Source organism: Herpailurus yagouaroundi, unplaced genomic scaffold (assembly GCF_014898765.1).
Source record: "Herpailurus yagouaroundi ecotype Mexico unplaced genomic scaffold, PumYag 28, whole genome shotgun sequence".
Classification (NCBI taxonomy): Eukaryota; Metazoa; Chordata; class Mammalia; order Carnivora; family Felidae; genus Herpailurus; species Herpailurus yagouaroundi.
The window spans coordinates 122550296-122572556 of record NW_024412376.1 but is presented as its reverse complement, the minus strand read 5'-3'; the positions used below and the strand labels follow the sequence as shown (position 1 = coordinate 122572556).

The window sequence follows — 22261 nt, the reverse complement described above, 5'->3', positions numbered from 1 at the left end:
AAGCACATCACATTAACCGAATCCCCTCATCATCACTGAGAAGTAGGTGGTTAATTCCCACATTGCATCCTACAGACAAGTGAATTGCTTGATGTCACAGTAGGAAGTGGCAGGTCTGTGCCACATTACCTTTATTAAATGAAGAATATTATGTGGGGAAAATGGATGTTATAAAAGGAGAAATTAGGAATGGGGATCAAAAGGGTTTCCATCTAATCTGAATGTCCTCAATTATAATGTTCTATTAACATGATAAAAAGGGCACTTTATTTTGAAGTATGCTTCATGCCCAGTGTGGAGCCCAGTGTGAGGCCTGGACTCAGAGCCCTGAGATGAAGACCAGAGCTGAGATCAAGAGTCGAATGCTCAACTGACAGAGCCAGCCAGGTGCCCCAAAAGGACACTCTTTATTTTTTATTTTATTTTTTTTATTAAAATTTTTTTTTCAACGTTTATTTATTTTTGGGACCGAGAGAGACAGAGCATGAACGGGGGAGGGGCAGAGAGAGAGGGAGACACAGAATCGGAAACAGGCTCCAGGCTCTGAGCTGTCAGCCCAGAGCCCGACGCGGGTCTCGAACTCACGGATCGCGAGATCGTGACCTGGCTGAAGTCGGACGCTTAACCGGGCGCCCCGGACGCTTAACCGGGGCCACCCAGGCGCCCCAAAAGGACACTCTTTAAATAGGCTTTCCTCTATCATAACTTCTAACCAGTTTATATTCACTAAAGACCATATGAGAAGCTTACCAGCAGTAGTCAGATTAATTTCACCTTTTCGAAATAAACCAGGATAAAACCATTTTGCCCTGATCCTACTTAAGCCTAGTTCTGAGAGCAGAAGCTGGCATTTTTGCTATGTTTTTATATTTAAGCTGGCATTTTTAGATAAGCCACTGTATTCATTATGTGCATAGCTATTTGAAAGTATAAGAATGTCATAATTTAACGTGGAAAGAGCTGGATTTATTTGAAAATGCCCTTGGTTCTTGGGCTCTGTGAGCCTGCTGTATTACAGGCCCTGATTCTTTGTCCCATCTGATCCATTGATTAAAATCACAATTTGAAGACTTGGCAGGAGGTGCATGTCTCCTAGTCTCCCAGAATTGATTGGGAGTGGTGGAGACAGTCATAGGCTATCCACCCTACACAACAGGGAGGAAGGAGAGTGACAGATGTCCCTGACATGGGTTTCTATGTTTTCACTTAATTTTTTAAATTAAAAAAAGCTTCTCTTTCTGCTGTCCTCCCACATGTCTCATTTCTTGTTGAACAGTCACAGAAATAATACTGATAGCAGTAATAGTAATAGGCATTTCTCTCCTCGTCTTCTGCCTTTTTGGTGTTTTTCAGTGTGAGCACACACATACGTAAATGCATGCAAAGACTGCTGAATTCTGCACAAACACTGGCTGGAGTACTCTCTGTGATCAGCAGTTGGCTTACTGGCAAGCAGGCCCAGGTCAGTCCACCCCATGCAGCTTAAGACAGAGGGTGCTATTTCAGGGCCTTTGTTTCAAGTCCATAAACTCCAGAGGAAAGGACCCTTGAGATCCCCTGGGCTGTGCTCACACACATGGGAAATGTGCTCCATAGCAGAGCCTGAAAAGTTGTAGATGATCTGTCTTGAGACCTTTGCAGATCCCCAATCCTGCCAGAAAATTTGATCACTTTGAGTAAATATCAATTAAGTGTCCTCTTCAGACTGTTTACAATTCTGTAAATACACAATACAGCTTTAAGAATCTTGGGGCGCCTGGGTGGCTCAGTTGTTGAGCATCGGACTCTTGGATTCTGCCCAGGTCATGATCTCACAGTTTGTGAGTTTGAGCCCTGCATTGGGCTGATGGTGTGGGGCCAGCTTGGGATTCTCTCTCCTCTCAAAGAATCTTTAATGGTATAACTTCTTACCTAATTTTTTTTTTTAATGTTTATTTTTGAGAGAGAGAGAACAAATGTGAGCAGGGGATGGGCAGAGACACACGCGCACATAGAATCCAAAGCAGCTTCAGGCTCCCAGCTTCAGCACAGAGCCTGATGTGGGGCTTGACCCATGAACCCAGAGATCACGACCCGAGCCAAAGTTGGATGCTTAACAACTGAGCCACATAAGCACCCCTCTTACCTAATTTTTTCACTTTGATGATCATTTTCACATTAACTGGTGGGATAGCTCAAACTGTTTCTTTTGGGTGGCAACCATTTTTAACCTGTGCTGATTTTGTTGAACGTAATCCCATTGTACTTCCTTCCACCACCCTCCAAGGCTGAGACGTGTAGTGGGGTCTGCCTCCTTTTCCCCTTGGAGAACACTGGATATTTAGAAGAGAGGTGCCTTTTTTGTTTGTTTTTTGCATATCTGGTTAGAGTTTTCAAGTTGAGAGGTTTTACGGTTTGATGGGATTGAAGCCAGGGAGCTAAAAAAGCCCAAATTCTGCCCTGGCAATTACTCTACCTCAAGAGTTCCTGGGTAGGGTGGGGGGCTCTAGTGGGATAGAAATTAAACTAATACTTTTATCAAATTTCTAGATACCCTAGTATACATTTCTAGTAAAACATTGATTCAAAGACTGTTTTAGGAGCAAGTGGGACCACCTATATGATTCCTTGTGCTTCCCATTCCCTGCTCCAGTCTAAGCCAGGGCCCAGTGTGTTCCCCCAGGACTGTAAAGGCGAGGGGCAGAGATGGAGAAATGCTGGTAGGTGGCCAGGGGTAAAAAAGAGGTTCCAACCCCATGTCACTCCACCCCTCACCCTGGTTGTGGAGCCAGGAAAAGAAGCTAGGGTCTCAGGATCCTCAGCTTGGATTCTGCCTGAAACCTCTTTTTTCCTTCCTGGGGAGCAGCAGGATACTGTTTTGAGATCTAAAGGTCCTTCACTTCTGTATTCTCATTGCCTTTCCCACCACAGAGACTTTGTAAATAGCTGACTTCCTGAGGTAGCTTTCTGGTATGGTAAGTGCTCCATGGGGGTGGAGATAGGCTAGATTTGTATCTGAATGGATTTTTTTTTCACTTTAAATTTATGAAAGTAACACATGCACAGTTAAAAACACTATTGCTAAAAGATTTATGATGAAATCTACATTCCATAGCCTTTTCCTCTCTCCTCAGTCACATAGCTGCTATATGTATCTGACTCCTGAAGTAAATTTAAATTAGTATGAAATTTCTTATTTTGCAGATTTACAGTGGATTCTCTTCATCAGGTTGTTAGATAGCATGTCACACTGCATTTTCCTCAAGGTGGTCAACATGATGAATATTTGTGGTGAATAAAAATTGAGGCGCCTGGGTGGCTCAGTTGGTTAATTGTCCGACTTCGGCTCAGGTCATGATCTCACAGCTGGTGGGTTTGAACCCCGCATTGGGCTCTGTGCTGACAGCTCAGAGCCTGGAGCCTGCTTCAGATTCTGTGTCTCCCTCTCTCTCTGCTCCTCCCCCCCCCATGCTCTTTTTCTCTCTCTCTCTCAAAAATAAGTAAATATTTAAAAAAAATGGCCACAGTCTTTTTTTTTTTTTTTAAGCTTTATTTTGAGAGAGACTGTGAGTGGGGGAAGAGCAGAGAGAGGGAGAGAGAGAGAATCCCAAGCAGGCTCCATGCTGTCAGTGCACAGCTTGGCTGGGGGGCTCCATCCCAAGACCGTGAGATGATTACCTGAGTCAAAATCAAAGATTTGGATACTTAACCGACTGAGCCACCCAGGCGTCCCAGGCCACAGATTCTTTGTAGCCCTTCTGATCAGCTTGACTCTGTGCTGCCATTGTGACTTGCTTTCATCAATAGAATTGCAGCAGAGTGACATTGTGTAACTTATGAGCTTCAGCCTCTGGAGGCCTTGCAGCTTCTTTTGTGCTTTCTAAACATGGTCACTTTGTGAACAAGCTTGAACCAGCCTACTTGAGGATGAGATGCTAGGTAGAGAGAGTGACCACTGGAAAAAGGCCCAGATTTCCCAGCTGTTACAATCATCTCAGCTGAAGCTGCAGATGTAGAGTGAATTCTGCAAGCGCAGGTTCGTATGGAGCAGAAAAAACACTGAGCTGAGCCTAGATGACACTGCCAAACTAAGGAATGGGAGCAAATAAATGATTGTGTAAGTCACTGAATTTTGGGTTGTCACTTAGTTTGTTACCCAGCAATAGATATGGATACAAACCTAATAATGCCCTCAATCTAGTTAATAAAAAAGCACTTCCAATGAACAAATGTTCATTGTACCTGGAAGTGACTTAACCCATGCCTAATGGGAGAGTGAATGGGTAGATGGGTCTATTAGGCATTGTTTTCCTTTGTTAAACAGTCTCATCCAAGTTCCCATGCTGAAAATGTTCACATTTCTCATAATTAGCTTTATATAATAGCTTTATTTGTCCAGTGAAAAAGAGATTTTTCTTCAGCTAGTGTTCCACTAAAAGACATCTTTTACCTGGCATTTTAGAGACAAGTAGTCCCCATTTCTCTAATTGTCCTTCCTGTTAAGTATTTAACCATGGAATTTAAAGTCAAAGACAAGAAAAAAGGTATTTTATGCCAGATGTTAAGTGCTGAGAAAAACAAGAGAATAGAAAGTTTTTAGTTGGGCAACCAGGATCCCAATATAGTGAAAGTAAGATGTAAAAACAGGAAATAGGATGAGTGCTATACAAGTAGAAAAGGCAAGTCCATTTAAACAAGTTCAGGACCAAATCAATTTGGTTTTTGAAGCTGATTTGTGAATAGAGAACACCAGTTCTTCTAATTCTATGTTCCTAGTAGAGTCAGAAGTAAAAATCAGTTTCTTTTCTGTGATAGTTTAGTGGTATAATTCTTTGAATGTTTGCATTCCAGATTTCCTGTGTATTTAATGTACTATTTTCTTAATCAGAACTGTAGGTCAGGATCTCCATTCATGCTGTGATCTGTCCGTGGTACTTGGCAAAGCTCACTAGCAATGTGAAAAGATTCCCAGCCAGCCATGAAAGCACAGTTGATTTAAAGCTATCCGAGATGGTAAGAGAGCATGGAGCATGGAAATCACACTGGGACACTTGAGGTTGTTCAGCATTGCTGAAGTAAGACAGCAAGAGTATAGCATCTCTCTCTCTCTCTGTCTGTCTGTCTCTCTCACTCTCTCTCTCTCTCACTCACTCACTCACTACCCTAGCCCTGAGAAATAGTTTTTCCTCACAGAACTGTGTATAGCTGGATTCAAAGGATGTTCAAAAGAATTACGTGGCAGTTACAGAGTTTCCACGGAAATTGTTATTACCTTTGGAGGTCTTCAAAGTGGGTTACCTTTCTTTTCTGAGATAACATGTTTCCCACCTGAGGTTGAAAATTCTCTCCTTTAGACTTGTGATGGGTTCCCATGTAAAGAGGCAGTATTGTGTAGTGGTTAGAAACCTGGGTGCTATCAGATGGGACTGCTCTGTTTCCTGATTATGGTGGTTGTTACACAAACCTATATGTATATTGAAATCCATACAACTACAATAAACGGGAAAATAAGTTTTACTGTAAAATTAAACACACCCACAGGGGTGCTGGACATAGACTGCTTGGATTTGTTTGAATCACAGCTCCATCATTCATTAGTTGTGTGACCCTGAGAAGTTACTTATGCCTTAGTTTCCTCATCTGTAAATGTGGGTAAGAATAGTACCTCCTACATGGGGTTGTTGGAAGGATTCAACAAACGTATCTAAAGCACTTAAAACAGTGCCTGACTTATTATTTTTTATTTTTTTTGTCTTAGTATGAGCAGGGGAGGGCGGGGGGGGAGAGAGAGAGAGAGAGAGAGAGAGAGAGAGAGAGAGAGAATATCAATCTTAGGCAGGCTCCACACTTAGCATGGAACCTGATACGGGGCTCAAACCCATGGCCCTGGGATCATGACCTGAGCTGAAATCAAGAGTCACACACTCAATTGACTGAGCCACTCAGGTGCTCTAGTGCCTGCCTTATTGTATGCGCTATGTAAGGGAGAGCTACTATTATTATTATAATGTAAAGGAATAAAAAGATAATATGGGCTCTCATATGACCACTATGAATAGTTTGAAATACAACTGCTATGAGGTGGTGCCCTTATGCAGTAAAAGGAGGAAACCCTAGAAGAATGCAAATGCTATTAAGCAAATTGAAGTCTTCTCTGTTGTTATATTCCAGGGGAGGCAAAAACCAACCAAACAAGAAAATCCCCTCATTCTCCTAATTCATTCAGTTATGCCTGCTATTTTCCAGGGACTTACTGAAAAATTAGAAGGGATCTTGGCAATCTTTCACTTCCCAAATCACCTGATGATATATTCTCTAGCATATGTGGTTCTTTTATTTCTGTGGCCCATTTTTGGCAGATTTACCAAAGCTACTGGCTAGAGGTACTGATAATGTTTGCAATTAAGCACCATAGCTGTTGCATCTACCAATGAGAATATTAAGACCAAAGAAATTCTTCCTCCAGGTTGATTACCTAGAAGATAAATTCTGAGAATTATTTGGGAGGGAAATGGAAGCTTATGAAAAACAGGAACCTGGGGATCTAAGACATGGGTATTTTAAGGATGCTTTAGATAGACTTAGGAATATTCAGATCATGAAAGTCTTACACTAAATGAAAGAATAACAATCCTCTTTGACATGAAGGAAAAAATGAGGCATCATTCCCATATGATGTTAAAATATTAATTTTGAGCTGCCCCCTCCCACTACAGGATATGAATGGGGCAGATGACACGACACAGACATTAAGAGCAGGCGGAGGTGCTATCTATTCGATTCACATGAGTGTGAGGTCTTGTTTTTAATGTTTAAGCATTACTCTTTGACAGTTGAGAAAACAATCCCCCTGGGAGGAGGAAAGCAGCCAAGAGAAAATGGAACAGTCTGAGAAAGAATGGAAATGATCCTATTGCTCCACCAGACAGAGCCAAGTGGGAGGGAAGCCAGGATAAATGATCAGAGGCTGTCTACGAAACAGCTCGCCTCAGCTTGAGTGCTGGGTGCCTACTCAGTGAAGCAATCACAGCTCTGCCACGGCTGGCACAGCTGGAGTTCCAAGTTAGTCATCTGCAGGAAACTGGCCTTGATCTCCATTTTGTAAGAAGTGTCTGTATGCTCAAGAAACACAAGTGTACATGATTGCATCTGTGCTCCACTTCTCCTTGGTTGTCATGGGAAGTGAGTGTTGCAAGTAACATAAACAAATTTAGACTCTGGGGAACTACACAGTAAAGTTCTAATTGCCATTTATGGTGATTAAAAATATGAAATGTGTTAAACTGTGTTTCAGTAACTTTGAAGAAAATGCTGTTTCAAGGAGGGGAAAAGGAGAGATAAGGTATAACTTAAAAAAAAAACTTTGAGTTTAATGTTACAAAGAAGTCAAAAACTTTTTTTTTTTAATGTTTATTATTTTTGAGAGAGAGAGCATGAGCAGGGGAGGGGCAGAGAGAGAGGGAGACACAGAATGTGAAGCAGGCTCCAGGCTCTGAATGTCAGCACAGAGCCCCATGCGGGGCTTGAACCCACGAACTGTGGGATCATGACCTGAGCTGAAGTCGGGCTCTCAACTGAACCACCCAGGTGCCCCAGAAGTCAAAAACTTTTTGATGGCACATCTTTTACTTCTTTTAGGTGTCATGAATTCAAAAGAGGTGACATGTTAAACACCACAAAGCTGCAGAGCTTGTAAATGATCTAGCATGAACTTGCTCAATTCTTTTCTAGCCACTCAAAACAATCACTGTTCTGTGGAAAAGTGAGCAGGCTGTCCTGACATTTTGCCATTAATTCTCCTCTTTACTTATTCCTGCATGTTGCCATAGTGTAAATGATTAATGATTCAATCGAAGTCTCCATACTCAGATTACTGGATTAACAAGTATCAGTAAACTGACTAAAGCTCAGAAAGCAACAGTGACAGAACTTTAAGTAAAATCTACTGCGGAGCAGTTGAATATACCAGCAATGATCCTGGGCTGCATTAGGTGGCGGAATATGGAGTGAATTAATACAGATCCTAGCAGAAGTCCTCAACTGTCTAGGCATGTGGCATCCTGTTTGTGGTATTGGAACCACTCTTTCCTGGCTTTCCTGCCTGTTTTTGCTGAGAATTATGAAGGGACTGAGAAAAATCCAATGTTTTCCTCTCGTACTATGGGTGAGAAAATGAAGACCTGAAGAGGTTAACTAATATAACCAGGGAAACTAAACTTGCTTAGTTAATTTTGCTGTTTGAAACTTCTAGCAAGGTACACTGAACATCTGCTTCAGTCAAGCTTTATGCAGCAAAAGCATAGAATTTTAGAGGTAAAGGAGATCTGAGAGTATAAATTATGAACATTTAAAAACTGAATCTCTGTTAATCAAGAGGCCAAAAACCTAGAGAAAACAAGGAGGAATGTTTTGCTTTCTAAAATACATATTCAGAAGTTATCAGAGTAAAGACAGCATAAGTTCCTAGGTTCTCTATTTCTACACAAATGCCAAATTTTTAGCTTGTAAAATTAATGATATTTCATTTCTCCAAAATAAAAATGAGAAATTGATTTTCTCCACTGGGAAGCTACTGCCCTCTAGAGGGTGGGCTTGGAAGCGTGAGGGGTACTTTCGTTTGTCTCTATGACTAACGGGTCAGGGGGAGAGGTTACTGGCATTTATTTATCTGGGGATGAGGGATGCTGGCATTCTGAAATGCAGTCTTACACACTAAAGAACTCTGTTCCCCAAGATGCCAATAGTAGTTACTTTGAAACGTGATGAAAGTGAGATCTATGGTTTTTACAAGTTGAATGTTAAAATGCTAACCATTTATTGTAAGCGGTTTTAGTGAGATGGGGGTTAGGGGATGCTTGTTGACAGAGAACATGGGTATGTCTACTAATTTTATGCTAAACCTTAGCCTACAGGAAGTTCATGGATCAGACTGCATTTCAGGTCAGCCTTTCCCATTAGCATTTCTCTTAACATTGGGATCTGGTACTTGCCAATTGTTCACTGTACACGGCTATAGCGCTACTTATCGAACTAGGAATAATAAAAGGTAGATTTCTGACTGATGTAATGTTATACAATGTATATAGGCAGATGTTGATAAAATGGTTAAAAGTGCTCTGATAATCGCAGAACAGACTTTGCCAGAAGGATGTAACCTGAATCTTAAAAGTAAGATTCTCAGGTAGGATTATGTAAAGGTGAATGTTTGTTTCTCCAGTGTTTATTCTCCCTTAATAATCCAAAATAGTCTCCATCTCCTCCTACATCTCCCAGCTTTCATGTGGGTAGGTAATGACCATATAACTTGATCAATAGACAGTATGAAATGTGTGCAACTTTTAACCTTTCCCCTTTCCTCGAAATAGGGAAATTGTGCTCTTCACTCACTTTCCCTCTTTCCACTTGCTGGGAAGGGAGGACAACCTGAGCAACCATCTTAGACCTAGGAATGAAGCCATGGAGCCTTCCACCAGCTGCATACCTGGATGACTATGTGGAGCAGAGGCACCCATTCATTCCTGTCTTATTTGAGCCCATTTATTTTGGAGAAATCCTCTTTTTGCCATTTTTTCATATGCCAACTGCTTTGTTGCTCTCTCAACTAGACTCCAAGTAAGAAATGACATCTGGTCTTCTTTTTTTTTTTAAGTTTATTTTTTTAGTAATCTCCACACCCATGTGGGGTGCGAACTTACGACCCTGAGATCAAGAGTTGCATGCTCCTCTGACTGAGTCAGCCAGGCGCCCCGACATCTGGTCTTAATAAATAGTGAGAGAAACTTGAATGTAGCTGAACTCCTTTTGAGGTATATTTGGATGACAAATACATACATATACACACCCTACAAAAAAAACAACTTGTATTTACAAACTCAATACAGTACAAACAGGCACAGTCCTTGGTGGCTTAAAGGGAGCAAAGAAAGCTTTATTATAGTTATGTTTAATACAATTTAACATATGTAGTTATGTCCAGTATAGTTAATATTTTCAGTGTGAACAGGGTCAACTTCATATTTCTATCTGTTTTTCTTCTTCTGCAGATTGTACACAAGGGAAGGAGGCTTCTTGGTTTTATAGGCCACACTTCTCTTGATGCGCTCGCCTTTGATGTTAACGATATATGGCAAGAGAGGGGGCCGGACCGTCAGAACTGTTCCTTGAGGTGTATAGCTTCGGAGACGCAGTCTGTCCTTAAACTGAGGTGTTACTGCAACCCAACCTATGCAGGCATGTGATAGAACACAAAATGGTGTTAGCAACCATCTTATTAAAAATGTCAACCCCAAGCTCAAAATGGAGCACCAAAGGAGGCTACTGGTCTCTTTCACTTTATTTTTTAAGAAAGCATACAATGCATTTATGGGGCGCCTGGGTGGCGCAGTCGGTTAAGCGTCCGACTTCAGCCAGGTCACGATCTCACCGTCTGTGAGTTCGAGCCCCGCGTTGGGCTCTGGGCTGATGGTTCAGAGCCTGGAGCCTGTTTCTGATTCTGTGTCTCCCTCTCTCTCTGCCCCTCCCCCGTTCATGCTCTGTCTCTCTCTGTCCCAAAAATAAATAAACGTTGAAAAAAAAAAATTAAAAAAAAAAAAAAAAGAAAGCATACAATGCATTTATGAAAAGGTACAAATTTATTTTCAGAGTAGGCTGCATTTAATGAATAAATTAGTATATTTCTTTTCTTCTTTTTTTTTAATGTTTAAGAGAGAGACACAGCGTGAGTGGAGGAGGGGCAGAGAGAAAGAGAGACACAGAATCCGAAGCAGGCTCCAGGCTCTGAGCTGTCAGTAGAGAGCCCGATGCGGGGCCTGAACCCAGGAGCCGTGAGATCATGACCTGAGTCGAAGATCATGACCTGAGTCGAAGTCGGATGTATAACTGACGGAGCCACTGGTGCCTCTAAATTAGTTTATTTCTTAAAATCCTCAGTTTATGTCAGATAAATGCACATTTCTATAAAAATACCAGTAAGGCCACTTAATTCACCTTTTAAGTGTATTTATTTATTTTGAGACAGAGAGCATGAGCAAGGCAGAGAGAGAGAGAGAGGGAGAGAGACAATCCCCAGCAGGCTCTGTGCTATCAGTGCAGAGTTCCATGTGGGGATGGATCTTACAAACTGTGAGATCACGACCTGAGCCGGGATCAAGAGTTGGGTGCTTAACTGACTGAGCCACCAAGGTGCCCATATTCACCTTTTAAAAAGTGCTTGGTGTACAATTACCTGCAGAAGAAAACTTGATGTCAGCCACTGCTTCAGATTCCCCAAGTCCTTCGTTTAATGTAATGTCTTCACCAACAAGAGGAGGAAATCCTGCCATTCTTTCTTCTCCACCCATTGGAACCTGCCATTGAAATAAAATGATTGTTTGGAAGTTCAAATTAAACTGCCCATAACTCTAATATTAAGTAAAGCACCGATACACTAGTTATGTGGAGGGATCAATAATAATCTCAGCTATTGAAAACCCCAAATCACTTCTAGTTCAAATGAAAAGCATGGGAACCCTGTGACAAGTTAAAGCCTACAGATCCCAGGACGTAAGAGCTGCATGTGAGTATGTGTCCAGTGGTAACCTCCTAATAGCAGAATCTTATTTTACTAGTTTACACTGTTTTTATAGCCCTCCGTAAAGCTTCACAGAGTAACACTGGGCAATTAAAGTAACATCCTTCAAAATACCTTAGGTCTCATAGGCCTGGCTGGCCTCAAAGATTAATCCCTGCCTCATTACAAGTGAAGGGTACATGTGCAATGGGTAAGGTTTAGCTTCTGTTTATAGATGTGTCCATGAATGGGAAGTAACTGGATAATAACTTATTTATTAATAAATCTTTCTCTGTTTAACACCAGGGACACAAAGATAGATGTTACAATATCGTCCCTGTGCCCAAAGAGATCAGAAGGTGGAAATAACATGTAAACAAATTACAAGGTAAGAAATGTCATGGGAAGCATCTATCAAGTACTACAGTTGAGGAGGAAGAAGTAATGAATGTTTTAGTCAAGGAAAACCTTGACGAAGCAGCAATATCTGAGGAGTATCTTGAGATAAAGTTGAAGTTACTCAGTGGAAAAGTATTCCGGGTTAGCATCATGTACACAAACAAGACAAAGGATGATGAATTCAGGGAATTGTAGTTGAATGTCTAGGGTATGTTAAGTCTGTGTATATGTGTGTGTCAGTGATGAAGCTGTTGGTTTAGACTTCTCAGTAATGTGAACTACCAAGGAATTATAAGTAGGAAAAAGAACAGAGATAAGAATAAAAAAGAATACTGTGATCTGCTTTGTATTTTGGAAAGATCTCTGTAGTGCAGGGTTTGTTAACCTTGGCACTACTGACATTTTGGGCTGAATAATGCTTTGATGGGGGCTAGAGGGGAAGGCTGTGAGGCTGCAGAATTGTAGAATTGTAAATGTCCCCTGGGGGCAAAAGTCAATCCTGCATGAGAAGCCACTGCTTTAGTGGCGGTAGAGGTATATTTGGGGTGGGGGTGGGAGGAGGGCAATAAAAGCTGGAAGCTAAGAAAATACTTCAGGATCTCAAAAACAGCCTAATGAAAGATTACAGCTTGAACTGGGAGGCTGTATTCAGTGATAATGAGAAGGGAGGGCTGACTTGGATTTGGGAGGTAAGTAAGAAAACCAGGAGGCAAGAATGAGTCTCAGAGCACCCCCCAGAACGTTTCCCTTACTGGGAGAGAAGACAGGGATAGTTGCTTTGGAAAGCATCAGTGATGTCCACTCTGAAAACTATACAGATGCACAGGGGCAGAGAACGACAATTCATTTTCAGGAGAGCCATGTTATACAAACTACGAAGTTTCCTTCCCTGGAAATCTCAAGCTGTATTTGAACTCATGTATTATTGTTTTACCTAAAAAGGAAGCAAATTTAACCGGAGAACTAAAGTCTTTTAAATGCAGAAACACCAACAGATCTATATTGCTGATTGCCTTTATATATTCACCCATCCTACAGGTCTCTGGAATATTAACTTTAGGGCAGTTATGTCAATGGAGTTTTTTGGTTTTTTAAAAATTTTTTAATGTTTATTTATTTAAAAAAAAAATTTTTTTTTAACGTTTATTTATTTTTGAGACAGAAACAGAGCATGAACGGGGGAGGGTCAGAGAGAGGGGAACACAGAATCTGAAACAGGCTCCAGGCTCTGAAATGTCAGCACAGAGCCCGACGCGGGGCTCGAACTCATGGACCGCGAGATCATGACCTGAGCCGAAGTCGGCCACTTAACCGACTGAGCCACCCAGGCGCCCCTGTTTATTTATTTTTGAGAGAGAGAAAGAGAGTGTGAGCAGGGGAGGGGCAGAGAGAGAGGGAGACACAATCCAAAGTAGGCTCCAGGTTCTGAGCTGTCAGGACGGAGCCTGACACAGGGCTCAAACTCACCACCCCTGAGATCATGACCTGAGCCTAAGTCAGACGCTTAACTGACACCACCCAGGTGCCCCTGTCAATGGAGTTTTAATTTCAGTCTGGCTTTCTTAGGAAATACAGATAGAAAGAAACATTTACTTCTCAAGTCAGGTTTATTTTTATCCTCTGTGGAAAGCAGTGTATATTGTGGGTTCTGGCTTACATTTAGTTGCATAAGCACTAATCAATACTAAACCACCTTTGCTGGATGCACCTGGTATTTGTGTAGATGTGTTTCATCATCATCACAAACACTCACGTAGCAGTTACAACAGTGCCCTGGAACTTAGTTCTCGCCACAACCTTGTGATGTAGGTACAACACAGTGTTACAGAGCTTTGTCAAGTGGTGGAACAGAGCGAGCATTTAAACCCAGTCTGGCTCCAATAATCTAAATATTATACATTATACATTATACATTACCAATGTCTGTGTCAGGTCTTATTATTAAAGAGCTGAAGGGGCGCCTGGGTGGCGCAGTCGGTTAAGCGTCCGACTTCATCCAAGTCACGATCTCGAGGTCCGTGAGTTCGAGCCCCGCGTCGGGCTCTGGGCTGATGGCTCAGAGCCTGGAGCCTGTTTCCGATTCTGTGTCTCCCTCTCTCTCTGCCCCTCGCCCGTTCATGCTCTGTCTCTCTCTGTCCCAAAAATAAATAAACGTTGAAAAAAAAAAAAAAGAGCTAAAAACAGTTCCCACTCAGTACTTGGTGAACTTTGTAAGAACAATTTCAATGATACAGGAAGGGACAAATGTGGACTGCAGAGGATGGACATGAGGAGCAGGAGCAAGCTTGACAGTAAAAAGAAGGAATAAATAAGCAGGACACTGAGGGATACTGAATTTCTTGTTTTTGTTTTTGTAATTCTTTTTAATGTTTATTTTTGAGAGAGCGTGTGTGTGCAGTGCATGAGTAGGGGAGGGGAAGAGAGAGGGAGACGTAGGATCCGAAGTAGGCTCTGTGCTGACAGCAGAGAGCCTGATGTGTGGCTTGAACTCATAAACTGTGAGATCATGACCTGAGCTGAAGTCAGACGCGTAACTGACTGAGCCAGCCAGGCACCCCAAGTTTTGTTTTCTTTCTTTTTTTCTTTCTTTCTTTTTTTTTTTTTTTTTAAAGATGAGAGAAACTGGATGCGCCTGGGTGGCTCAGCTGGTTGAGTGTCCGACTCTTGATTTTGGCTCAGGTCATGATCTCATGGTTTGTGGGACTGGGCCCCACACTGGGCTCTGTACTGACAGTGCAGAGCCTGCTTGGTATTCTCTCTCCCCCTCTCTCTGCCCCTCTCTGGCTTGTGCTGTGTCTCTCAAAACAAATAAACTTTAAAAATAAGATTAAAAAAAAAGATGAGAGAAACTGTAACATACTTACAGGTGGAAGGAAGGAGCTGGTAGCGCAGGAGTAAAGAGGCAGCATAATCTCTAAGTAACTGGGATTAAGAACCTGGGAGGAGAGCTTTTCCACCCAGACCAGGACTTCTCAACCATGCAACTACTGACATTTTGGATCAGAGAATTTTGTTTTGAGCATCTGTTGTGTGCATTGCAGGATGTCCAGCATTATCCTTGGCCTCCACCCACTAGACGCAAGTAGCACCCCCCCCAGTTGTGAGAACATCTGTAACTTCTCTTCCCTCAGCATTATCCAATAAACTTTCTGTGATGATGTGACTGCTGGGCAGTTGAAAAGTGGCTAGTGCAACTGAAGAACTAAATTTTAAAGTTTATTTACTTTTAATTAATTAATTTAAATTTAAATGGCACTTGTGGCTATTGTATTGGTCAGTGTAGTTTAGAGAAAACACAAGTCTGTAGCTATTCTAGGATCAGTCCAAACAACATCCTTTTCTTCTACAACCCATTTTACTTGCTAGTCAAAATCCTCAACCAGAACAGGTGAGGAGGCAACTAGCTGATTGTATAACAAAGATGGTTATGTCCAAGAAAGGATTTGTTAGCAGGGCTGTGGGACTGTCACAGTGGAGGTTAACCTAATCGTGCAGTCTTCAAAGTGTGTTGCCTCACCTTGAGTAATGTATGACCGGCATGTTTCTTATACATAGTATCTGCCTTGTCCAAGGAAGTAATGTGCACAGGAAGGAGGCTGGAAGCCACAACTGTAAACCAAGCTGACTGATTTCCCTTAAGAAAGGAAGAAAAGAAGTTATTTTACAGAATGAAAAACTTGTAAAACCAGCACATTACAATGTACAATCAATAAAAAAAAAAAAATCAAGCTCCTTTCATAAGTAAATGGATATGTAAATAAAGTATAAGTAATCTATAAGGAAACATAAGTAAATGTAAGTAAATGTTCTAATTGTCCCAGTGTAAAGCTAGGTTTAAAATATTAATGTTCTATGGGTTTTAATGAAACACAAAACCCAAGAAATATGCTATAGCAATAACTTGCAAGTTGCATTTAGTGTTGTTGGATACATCCACATTTCATTTCCCTTTTTCCTCACTTTGGGAAAATACGGAAGAGTTCTATAAATACTCTAAAATCCCCAGAATAATGCTAAGTAAATGAATACTAAACAAAAAAGTACATACATAAATGTATACATTTCATGGGATATAAAGGAGTGTGACGGGTGCAGGGCTGGCTCAGTTGGTGAAACATGTGACTCTTGATCAGGGCATTGTGAGTTTGAGCCCCACATTTGGTATTAATATTATTTAAAAAGAAAATCTTTATTTTTTTTAAAAAGAAAATCTTTAAAGCAAAACAAAAAAAGAAATGTGGGATTTATTTAATGCACACTAACCCTACACCTAAGGTTGGACCTATGATTTCCATGTGAAACAATACCACAGGATAGGTACAGTAACTTTTCTCCATGCCAAGTTGTCTGGGGCATTTAATATCCTAATGAAGATCTAGTTTCTGAGACCTACTAGTTGTTTTTCCTCCCCACTTCTTTTTCCCAAGTTTTCATTATGGACATTTTCAAACAAACAAAAAGCATACCAACCTCCTCAACAGTCATGATCTAGTTATCAACATTTGCCAGTCTTGTTCACATATTTGTATCCTTAAACTAGTCATTTTTTTGTAAAATTTTTTTTAATGTTTATTTTTGAGATAGAAAGTGCGAGCAGGTGAGAGGCAGAGAAAGAGGAACAGAAAGAGGGAGGGAGAGAATCCAAAGCAGGCTCTGCACTGTCAGCACAAAAAGACCCATGTGGGGCCTGAACCCACAAATCTCGAGATCACAACCTGAGCTGAAGCTGGATGCTCAACTGACTGAGCCACCCAGGTGCCCCAGTAGGTCATTTTTTAATGGTGCAGACTTTTCTTACCTGCAGAAAATCAATGCGGCCTATGGCACCCAAAAATAGAACCATTCCTGGTTTAAGCACAAAAGTTCTTGGAACAATGGAATGTGTTGGCAAAACAATATTTACTTCTTTTTCTGTTAGAAGGTTTAAAACCTGTAAAGCAAAGGGTAGATTTTTTAGAGAATTATTACTTTTTAAAAAAACGTTTATTTATTTTTGAGAGTGCAGACAGGAGAGGGGCAAAGAACCGGGGCAGAGGATCTGAAGCAGGTTCTGTGCTGATGGCAGCGAGTCCAATGTGGGGCTTGAATTCCTGAACTGGGAGATCATGACCTGAGCCAAAGCTGGAGGCTCATCCAACTGATGCACCCAGGTGCCCCAAGCATTACTTTTATTGAAGATATGATATATTTTGATTTACCTCTTAGGTAAAAAAATATTTCGGACTTCACAATAAACCAAAACATGTCAGAATTTGCTGCATATAAAATTGCTATATTCATTCTGTCTAAATCAATTTATGGATGGCTCTACTCTTGCTTCACAACTTAATATTGAGTAATGGCAAAACAACTTTATGGGAGTATGAGACTTTCTATGTGAGCAGCATCCCTCAAATGTCAAAACTGGTGTGAACTGAAAACAACTGATGAGTCAGTTCCAAGATGGCATATATATGCTCTCCATCAAGGCTTCTGGGGGGCAGGGGGTCAGCTAAAGGTAAGGCAAAATACTACTTATATCCCAGTGGCAAGTATGCATGCATTAAATGCAAAATGGTCACCTCATTCTAGGAGCAGGTAAAGAGTTCTGAAGAACCTTTTTCTTTTTTTTTTTTAATTTTTTTTTCAACGTTTATTTTTGGGACAGAGAGAGACAGAGCATGAACGGGGGAGGGGCAGAGAGAGAGAGGGAGACACAGAATCGGAAACAGGCTCCAGGCTCCGAGCCATCAGCCCAGAGCCTGACGCGGGGCTCGAACTCACGGACTGCAAGATCGTGACCTGGCTGAAGTCGGACGCTTAACCGACTGCGCCACCCAGGCGCCCCTGAAGAACCTTTTTCTGCATTCTAGTCATTTTATTTCCCCCAAATGCTCAGCAAAAAATGAGAAAAAGTTATGAATCCTCTGGCTGCTGCTTCTTCTTCTTTTTAAAATGAATCCTCTGGCTTCTAAGGATGCAGAGTTCCTAAAGAGACTAGAGAAAATGGAAAAGGAAAGCCAAGAAGAACAAGATTTTGGTAAGATTTAAAGAATCATAACCTGATTAAAAAAGAGCAATATTATGGGGCATCTGGCTGACTCAGTCAATGGAGTCTGTGACTCTTGATCTCAGGGTTGTGAGTTTGAGCCCCATGTTGGGGGCAGCGATTACTTAAAAATTTTTTTTTGAAGAGAAATATTAGAGAAGGTAAAAAAAAATGGATAAAAAACTTTTGTGAACTTGTTTAAGAAAAATAAGGAAATAAAGAATATGTGAAACCTAGACAGCCTCACAAGAAAATACATAACAAGGGGCTGCAAATACTTTTCCTCAGCATTTCTGTTTGAAAAAAGCACATTAAAAGCCACCTGCAGTAAAGAAACCTTTTAACACTTTTTAGCAGAGCCTTTAATACTTTTATTTCAAAACAGAATACCTTGAATCAGTTTGGGAAACACTAGTTTAAGGCATCTAATAAATGTATCAATAAACTGACAGAAGCAGACTGCCAGAGACCTTTTAGTTCTAAAAATTTGAGGGTCTCATTCTGCTGGCTAGAATATTTAGCAAATTCTTGCTTTTCTATTTGACAAGAGGGTATATATGATGGAAATAACTGCTATCCCTGAAGAATACATTGGTGAAGTGAAAGTGCTGGAACATTACCAGAAAGCAATCCAGTTGCTCTGAAGTTCTAGATTGTGAAGAGACAGGTGACAAGCAATTACTGTGGGAGTGCAAAAATGTTAAAAAAATCTATATGATTCTGTGACATGGGACACGAAATAAGAGTATCATTCTGATAACAAAACTGTTAAGTGATCCACATAAGGCAAAGAAGGAAAAGAAGCTAAGACACCAACGTTGTTTCACAGGCATATAGACATAATTAGGCGATTCAGGAACTTGGGTCAGTGACCAGAATCAAAGGAAACTGATTAATAGATCTGTTGTAAGGCTATATCCTGGATGCATACCAGTCAATCCAGGACTTGGATGATTATCAAAACTGCAAATGAATAAAAAGTTGTGAGATTTAATGAGTGTGTGGAATATAGGCTAACTTTAATGAGATAAAACAAAGTTGCCCAGGAAATCCTGCAATTGGATTAAAAAGATGTATTAAGGGCAGGCACCTGGGTGGTTCAGTCAGTTGAGTGTCTGGTTGAGTGTCCGACTTCAGCTCAGGTCATGATCTTGCAGTTCATGAGTTCAAGCCCCACATTAGGCTCACTGCTGTCAGTGCAGAGCCTGCTTAAGGTCCTCTGTCGTTCTCTCTGCCCCTCCCCCACCTGCATGCTCTCAAAAATAAAACATTAAAAAAAAGATGTAATAAGGGCAAGAGAGAGAGACGATAAGCCTATTTTCTCAGGGAGAAGAGCTGCAAGAAACAGACAAATTATCTGGATTATGTCAGTGCAGTAAATGTTCAATGTTTTGTTGGATGAACTAATGAAGGTGAACAGTAGAGTGAGGAAGAGACAGGACATTACACATTAAAGTAGTTCAAAGTCTAGCAAGGGTAACAGGCATTTAGTCCATACAGGTCCATTTGAAGAACAATAGGTACAAGTTACAGGGAGACTGTTCAGCTCAACCCAAAGAGTAGGTCAAGGCCAAATGGGGTTACCTTGGGAGACGAGGGGACACTGCTTCAGCTGGTGGTGAGTCACTCCTTACTTTAGTGTGAGCTGGATGGACAGTTTTAGAGGGAATTCAAGCATAGAATAGGTGGCTAGACTGCAGTGATATTTACGCTTTCTTCCAACCTCAAGATCTAGGATTTTATAAATGTCTCCCTAATAACTAAGGTAACAACAACAATAACACAAATATGTTGGCAGTGAAGCCTACCAAATGGAATACACATCTTGATGGCAGATAGATCACCCTGAACTGCTTCTAGAAAGGAACAAGAAGTGAGTCTGAAGTGAAAGAATACATCCTTTCCTGTGTTCTGACAATTAAGACAATACTTGTGCAATTGAAAGTATTTCTAAAAGACAACAAATACATACACAATTTTCTTTTGTAATTCCAGGGGTGTCATGAAACCAGTGGGCATCTTTCACATCTTGTGGGGTCAATTCTATTCGTTTGGTGGATTTATCTGCAACCATAACAGGTTCATTTCCCATGTCAAAGGCAAGGGAATCAGCATCAAACTGAAAGGCAGCTTCATCCTTCTGTTCTTCCGAATATAGGAATGTTCTTCCAACTCTTCCTAGAACAAGTTATAGTTAAGCTATTAGTCACTCCTTTGAAGGTTTTGACTCCAGACAGATAATTCTTATTCTTCTTACTTGCCTCAAACAAGTTACTTAGACTAAATACGGTGTACAGAAGCAAGACTACAATGATACCCTTGCCCTCTTTTCAAAGGCAGTGGGAGTCAGACTCTTGCAATGGTCAAGTATGTGGCTAGCTGTGTACACCAGGTGGGGGGATGGGTGGAAAGTGCTGCAAATCAAAATATTTAAAAGAAAAAAAAATTTTTTTAACGTTTTATTTTTGAGATAGAGACAGAGCATGAATAGGAGAGGGTCAGAGAGAGAGGGAGACACAGAATCTGAAACAGGCTCCAGGCTCTGAGCTGTCAGCACAGAGCCTGATGCGGGGCTCGAACTCACGGACTGTGAGATCATGACCTGAGCTGAAGTCGGACGCTCAACCGACTGAGCCACCCAGGAGCCCCAAATCAAAATATTTTTAGTAAAGGAGGGACAATCTATTTTTTTGTTTATTTTTGAGAGAGACAGAGCATGAGAGGGGGAGGGGCAGACAGAGAGGGAGACACAGAATCTGAAGCAGGCTCCAGGCTCTAGGCTCTGAGCTGTCAGCACACAGCCTGAAGTGGGGCTCGAACTCACAAACTGTGAGATCATGACCTGAGCCGAAATTGGTCCCTTAACCGATTGAGCCACCCAGGAGCCCCAAGGAGGGACAATCTAATTTAAAGCTGCTGCATGCAGTCAACAACCTGTGCTGGTGGTCTGCAAGGAGAGGGTGCTGTTTCTTAGTGAAAATGCTTCTACTGCTGACAGTGGTTGGTGGGCAGTTACTGCAAGTTTCCTTCCCTGGATTTCTCCAAGTATCAGCACAGTGAACTCTGGGTTTCCAAATAGTAGCTTTGCCTCTAAAGGGGCCTCTTTGTTCCAGAACTGGGAAAGTAGTCTCTTCCCAGTAGCCACAGAAACTGGCTAGCCCCAGACAGCTGTATTCCATGTTGCTCCACAAAAATTTTTAGCATAGCCCTGACAAGAGTTTTCTTTTTTTTTATTAAAAAAAAAAAAAAAAAATTAACGTTTATTTATTTTTGAGACAGAGCATGAACGGGGGATGGTCAGAGAGAGGGAGACACAGAATCTGAAACAGGCTCCAGGCTCTGAGCTGTCAGCACAGAGCCCGACGCGGGGCTCAAACTCACAGACGGCGAGATCATGACCTGAGCCGAAGTCGGACGCTTAACCGACCGAGCCACCCAGGTGCCCCCGGCAAGAGTTTTCTAAAGAAGATGCTTACCTACTACATAACCGTGCTTTTTCAAAAGATTAAGTTGATGTTGCTCTTGCTGACTAAGATCTTCTTCAGCTTTAGTTGCATCTTTTTTAAGCCTTTTTTGCCTTTCAAACATCCTGTAAGGTGTTGGGTTGCAAATAGGAAACTTCAGAAGGTTTAATGTAGTACCTGAAATACCAAAAAATAAATATGTTGTTATAAACATTATAAAAGAAGAGAGAATAAGGGGAGAAAAACCTACATTTTTGAGGAGCTACCTTGTCTTGGGTACAGTGATTTACTTCACGGAACCTTTGTGACAACCCTCTACAAAATAATTCTTACTTTTACAGATGAGGAAATAGGCTCATCTGCCTATTGGCTCAAAGAGATTGGCTCAAAGGCTCAACCTGGAGTTGAATCTCAAATCTGCAGACCTGCTTTTTTTTCCCCTTCTTTTCATTTTCACTGTACTATCATCAAGTATAAGAGCACTTCTGTGTATAATTTAACTAAAGTCCTGGACAGAGAAATATGGCCCATCAAAGCTAAACCCTGGTTTCAAAGGAACAATGAGGCAGTTTTGCCAACTGTTAAATACAAACAGGGTCACAAAAGGACCTGTTTTGCAATTACAGAAGTTTCTTTTTTCCTTTTTAATTTTTTTTTAATGTTTATTTATTTTTGAGACAGAGACAGAGCATGAACGGGGGAGGGTCAGAGAGAGAGGGAGACACAGAATCGGAAGCAGGCTCCAGACTCTGAGCTGTCAGCACAGAGCCAGACGCGGGGCTCGAACTCACCGACGGTGAGATCATGACCTGAGCCGAAGTCGGGCGCTTAACCGACTGAGCC

General features: G+C 41.4%; 1 protein-coding gene and 1 long non-coding RNA gene across 3 annotated transcripts in view; one reads left to right on the top strand and one right to left on the bottom strand.

Annotated features, from left to right (window-relative positions):
- Nucleotides 1–1227: 1227 nt before the first annotated feature.
- On the top strand, nt 1228–9601 carry LOC121035190 (uncharacterized). The gene is made up of 3 exons (XR_005792784.1): nt 1228–1462; nt 4868–4992; nt 9345–9601. It is a non-coding gene; the product is annotated as an uncharacterized LOC121035190 (long non-coding RNA).
- A 281-nt stretch (nt 9602–9882) lies between these two features.
- NOA1 (nitric oxide associated 1) overlaps nt 9883–22261 on the bottom strand; it is a 14326-nt gene continuing 1947 nt past the window's right edge. Inside the window, exons 2-7 of one of the 2 annotated variants that reach the window (XM_040482768.1) lie at nt 21431–21595; nt 19927–20132; nt 16725–16856; nt 15444–15560; nt 11204–11324; nt 9883–10201 (exon numbers count right to left, since the gene is read on the bottom strand). In XM_040482768.1, coding sequence (XP_040338702.1) covers nt 9999–10201; nt 11204–11324; nt 15444–15560; nt 16725–16856; nt 19927–20132; nt 21431–21595 — 944 coding nt within the window. In that variant the 3' untranslated portion in view covers nt 9883–9998. The remainder of the gene's footprint in view (nt 10202–11203; nt 11325–15443; nt 15561–16724; nt 16857–19926; nt 20133–21430; nt 21596–22261) is intronic. The other variant, XM_040482771.1, reaches the window with a different exon arrangement.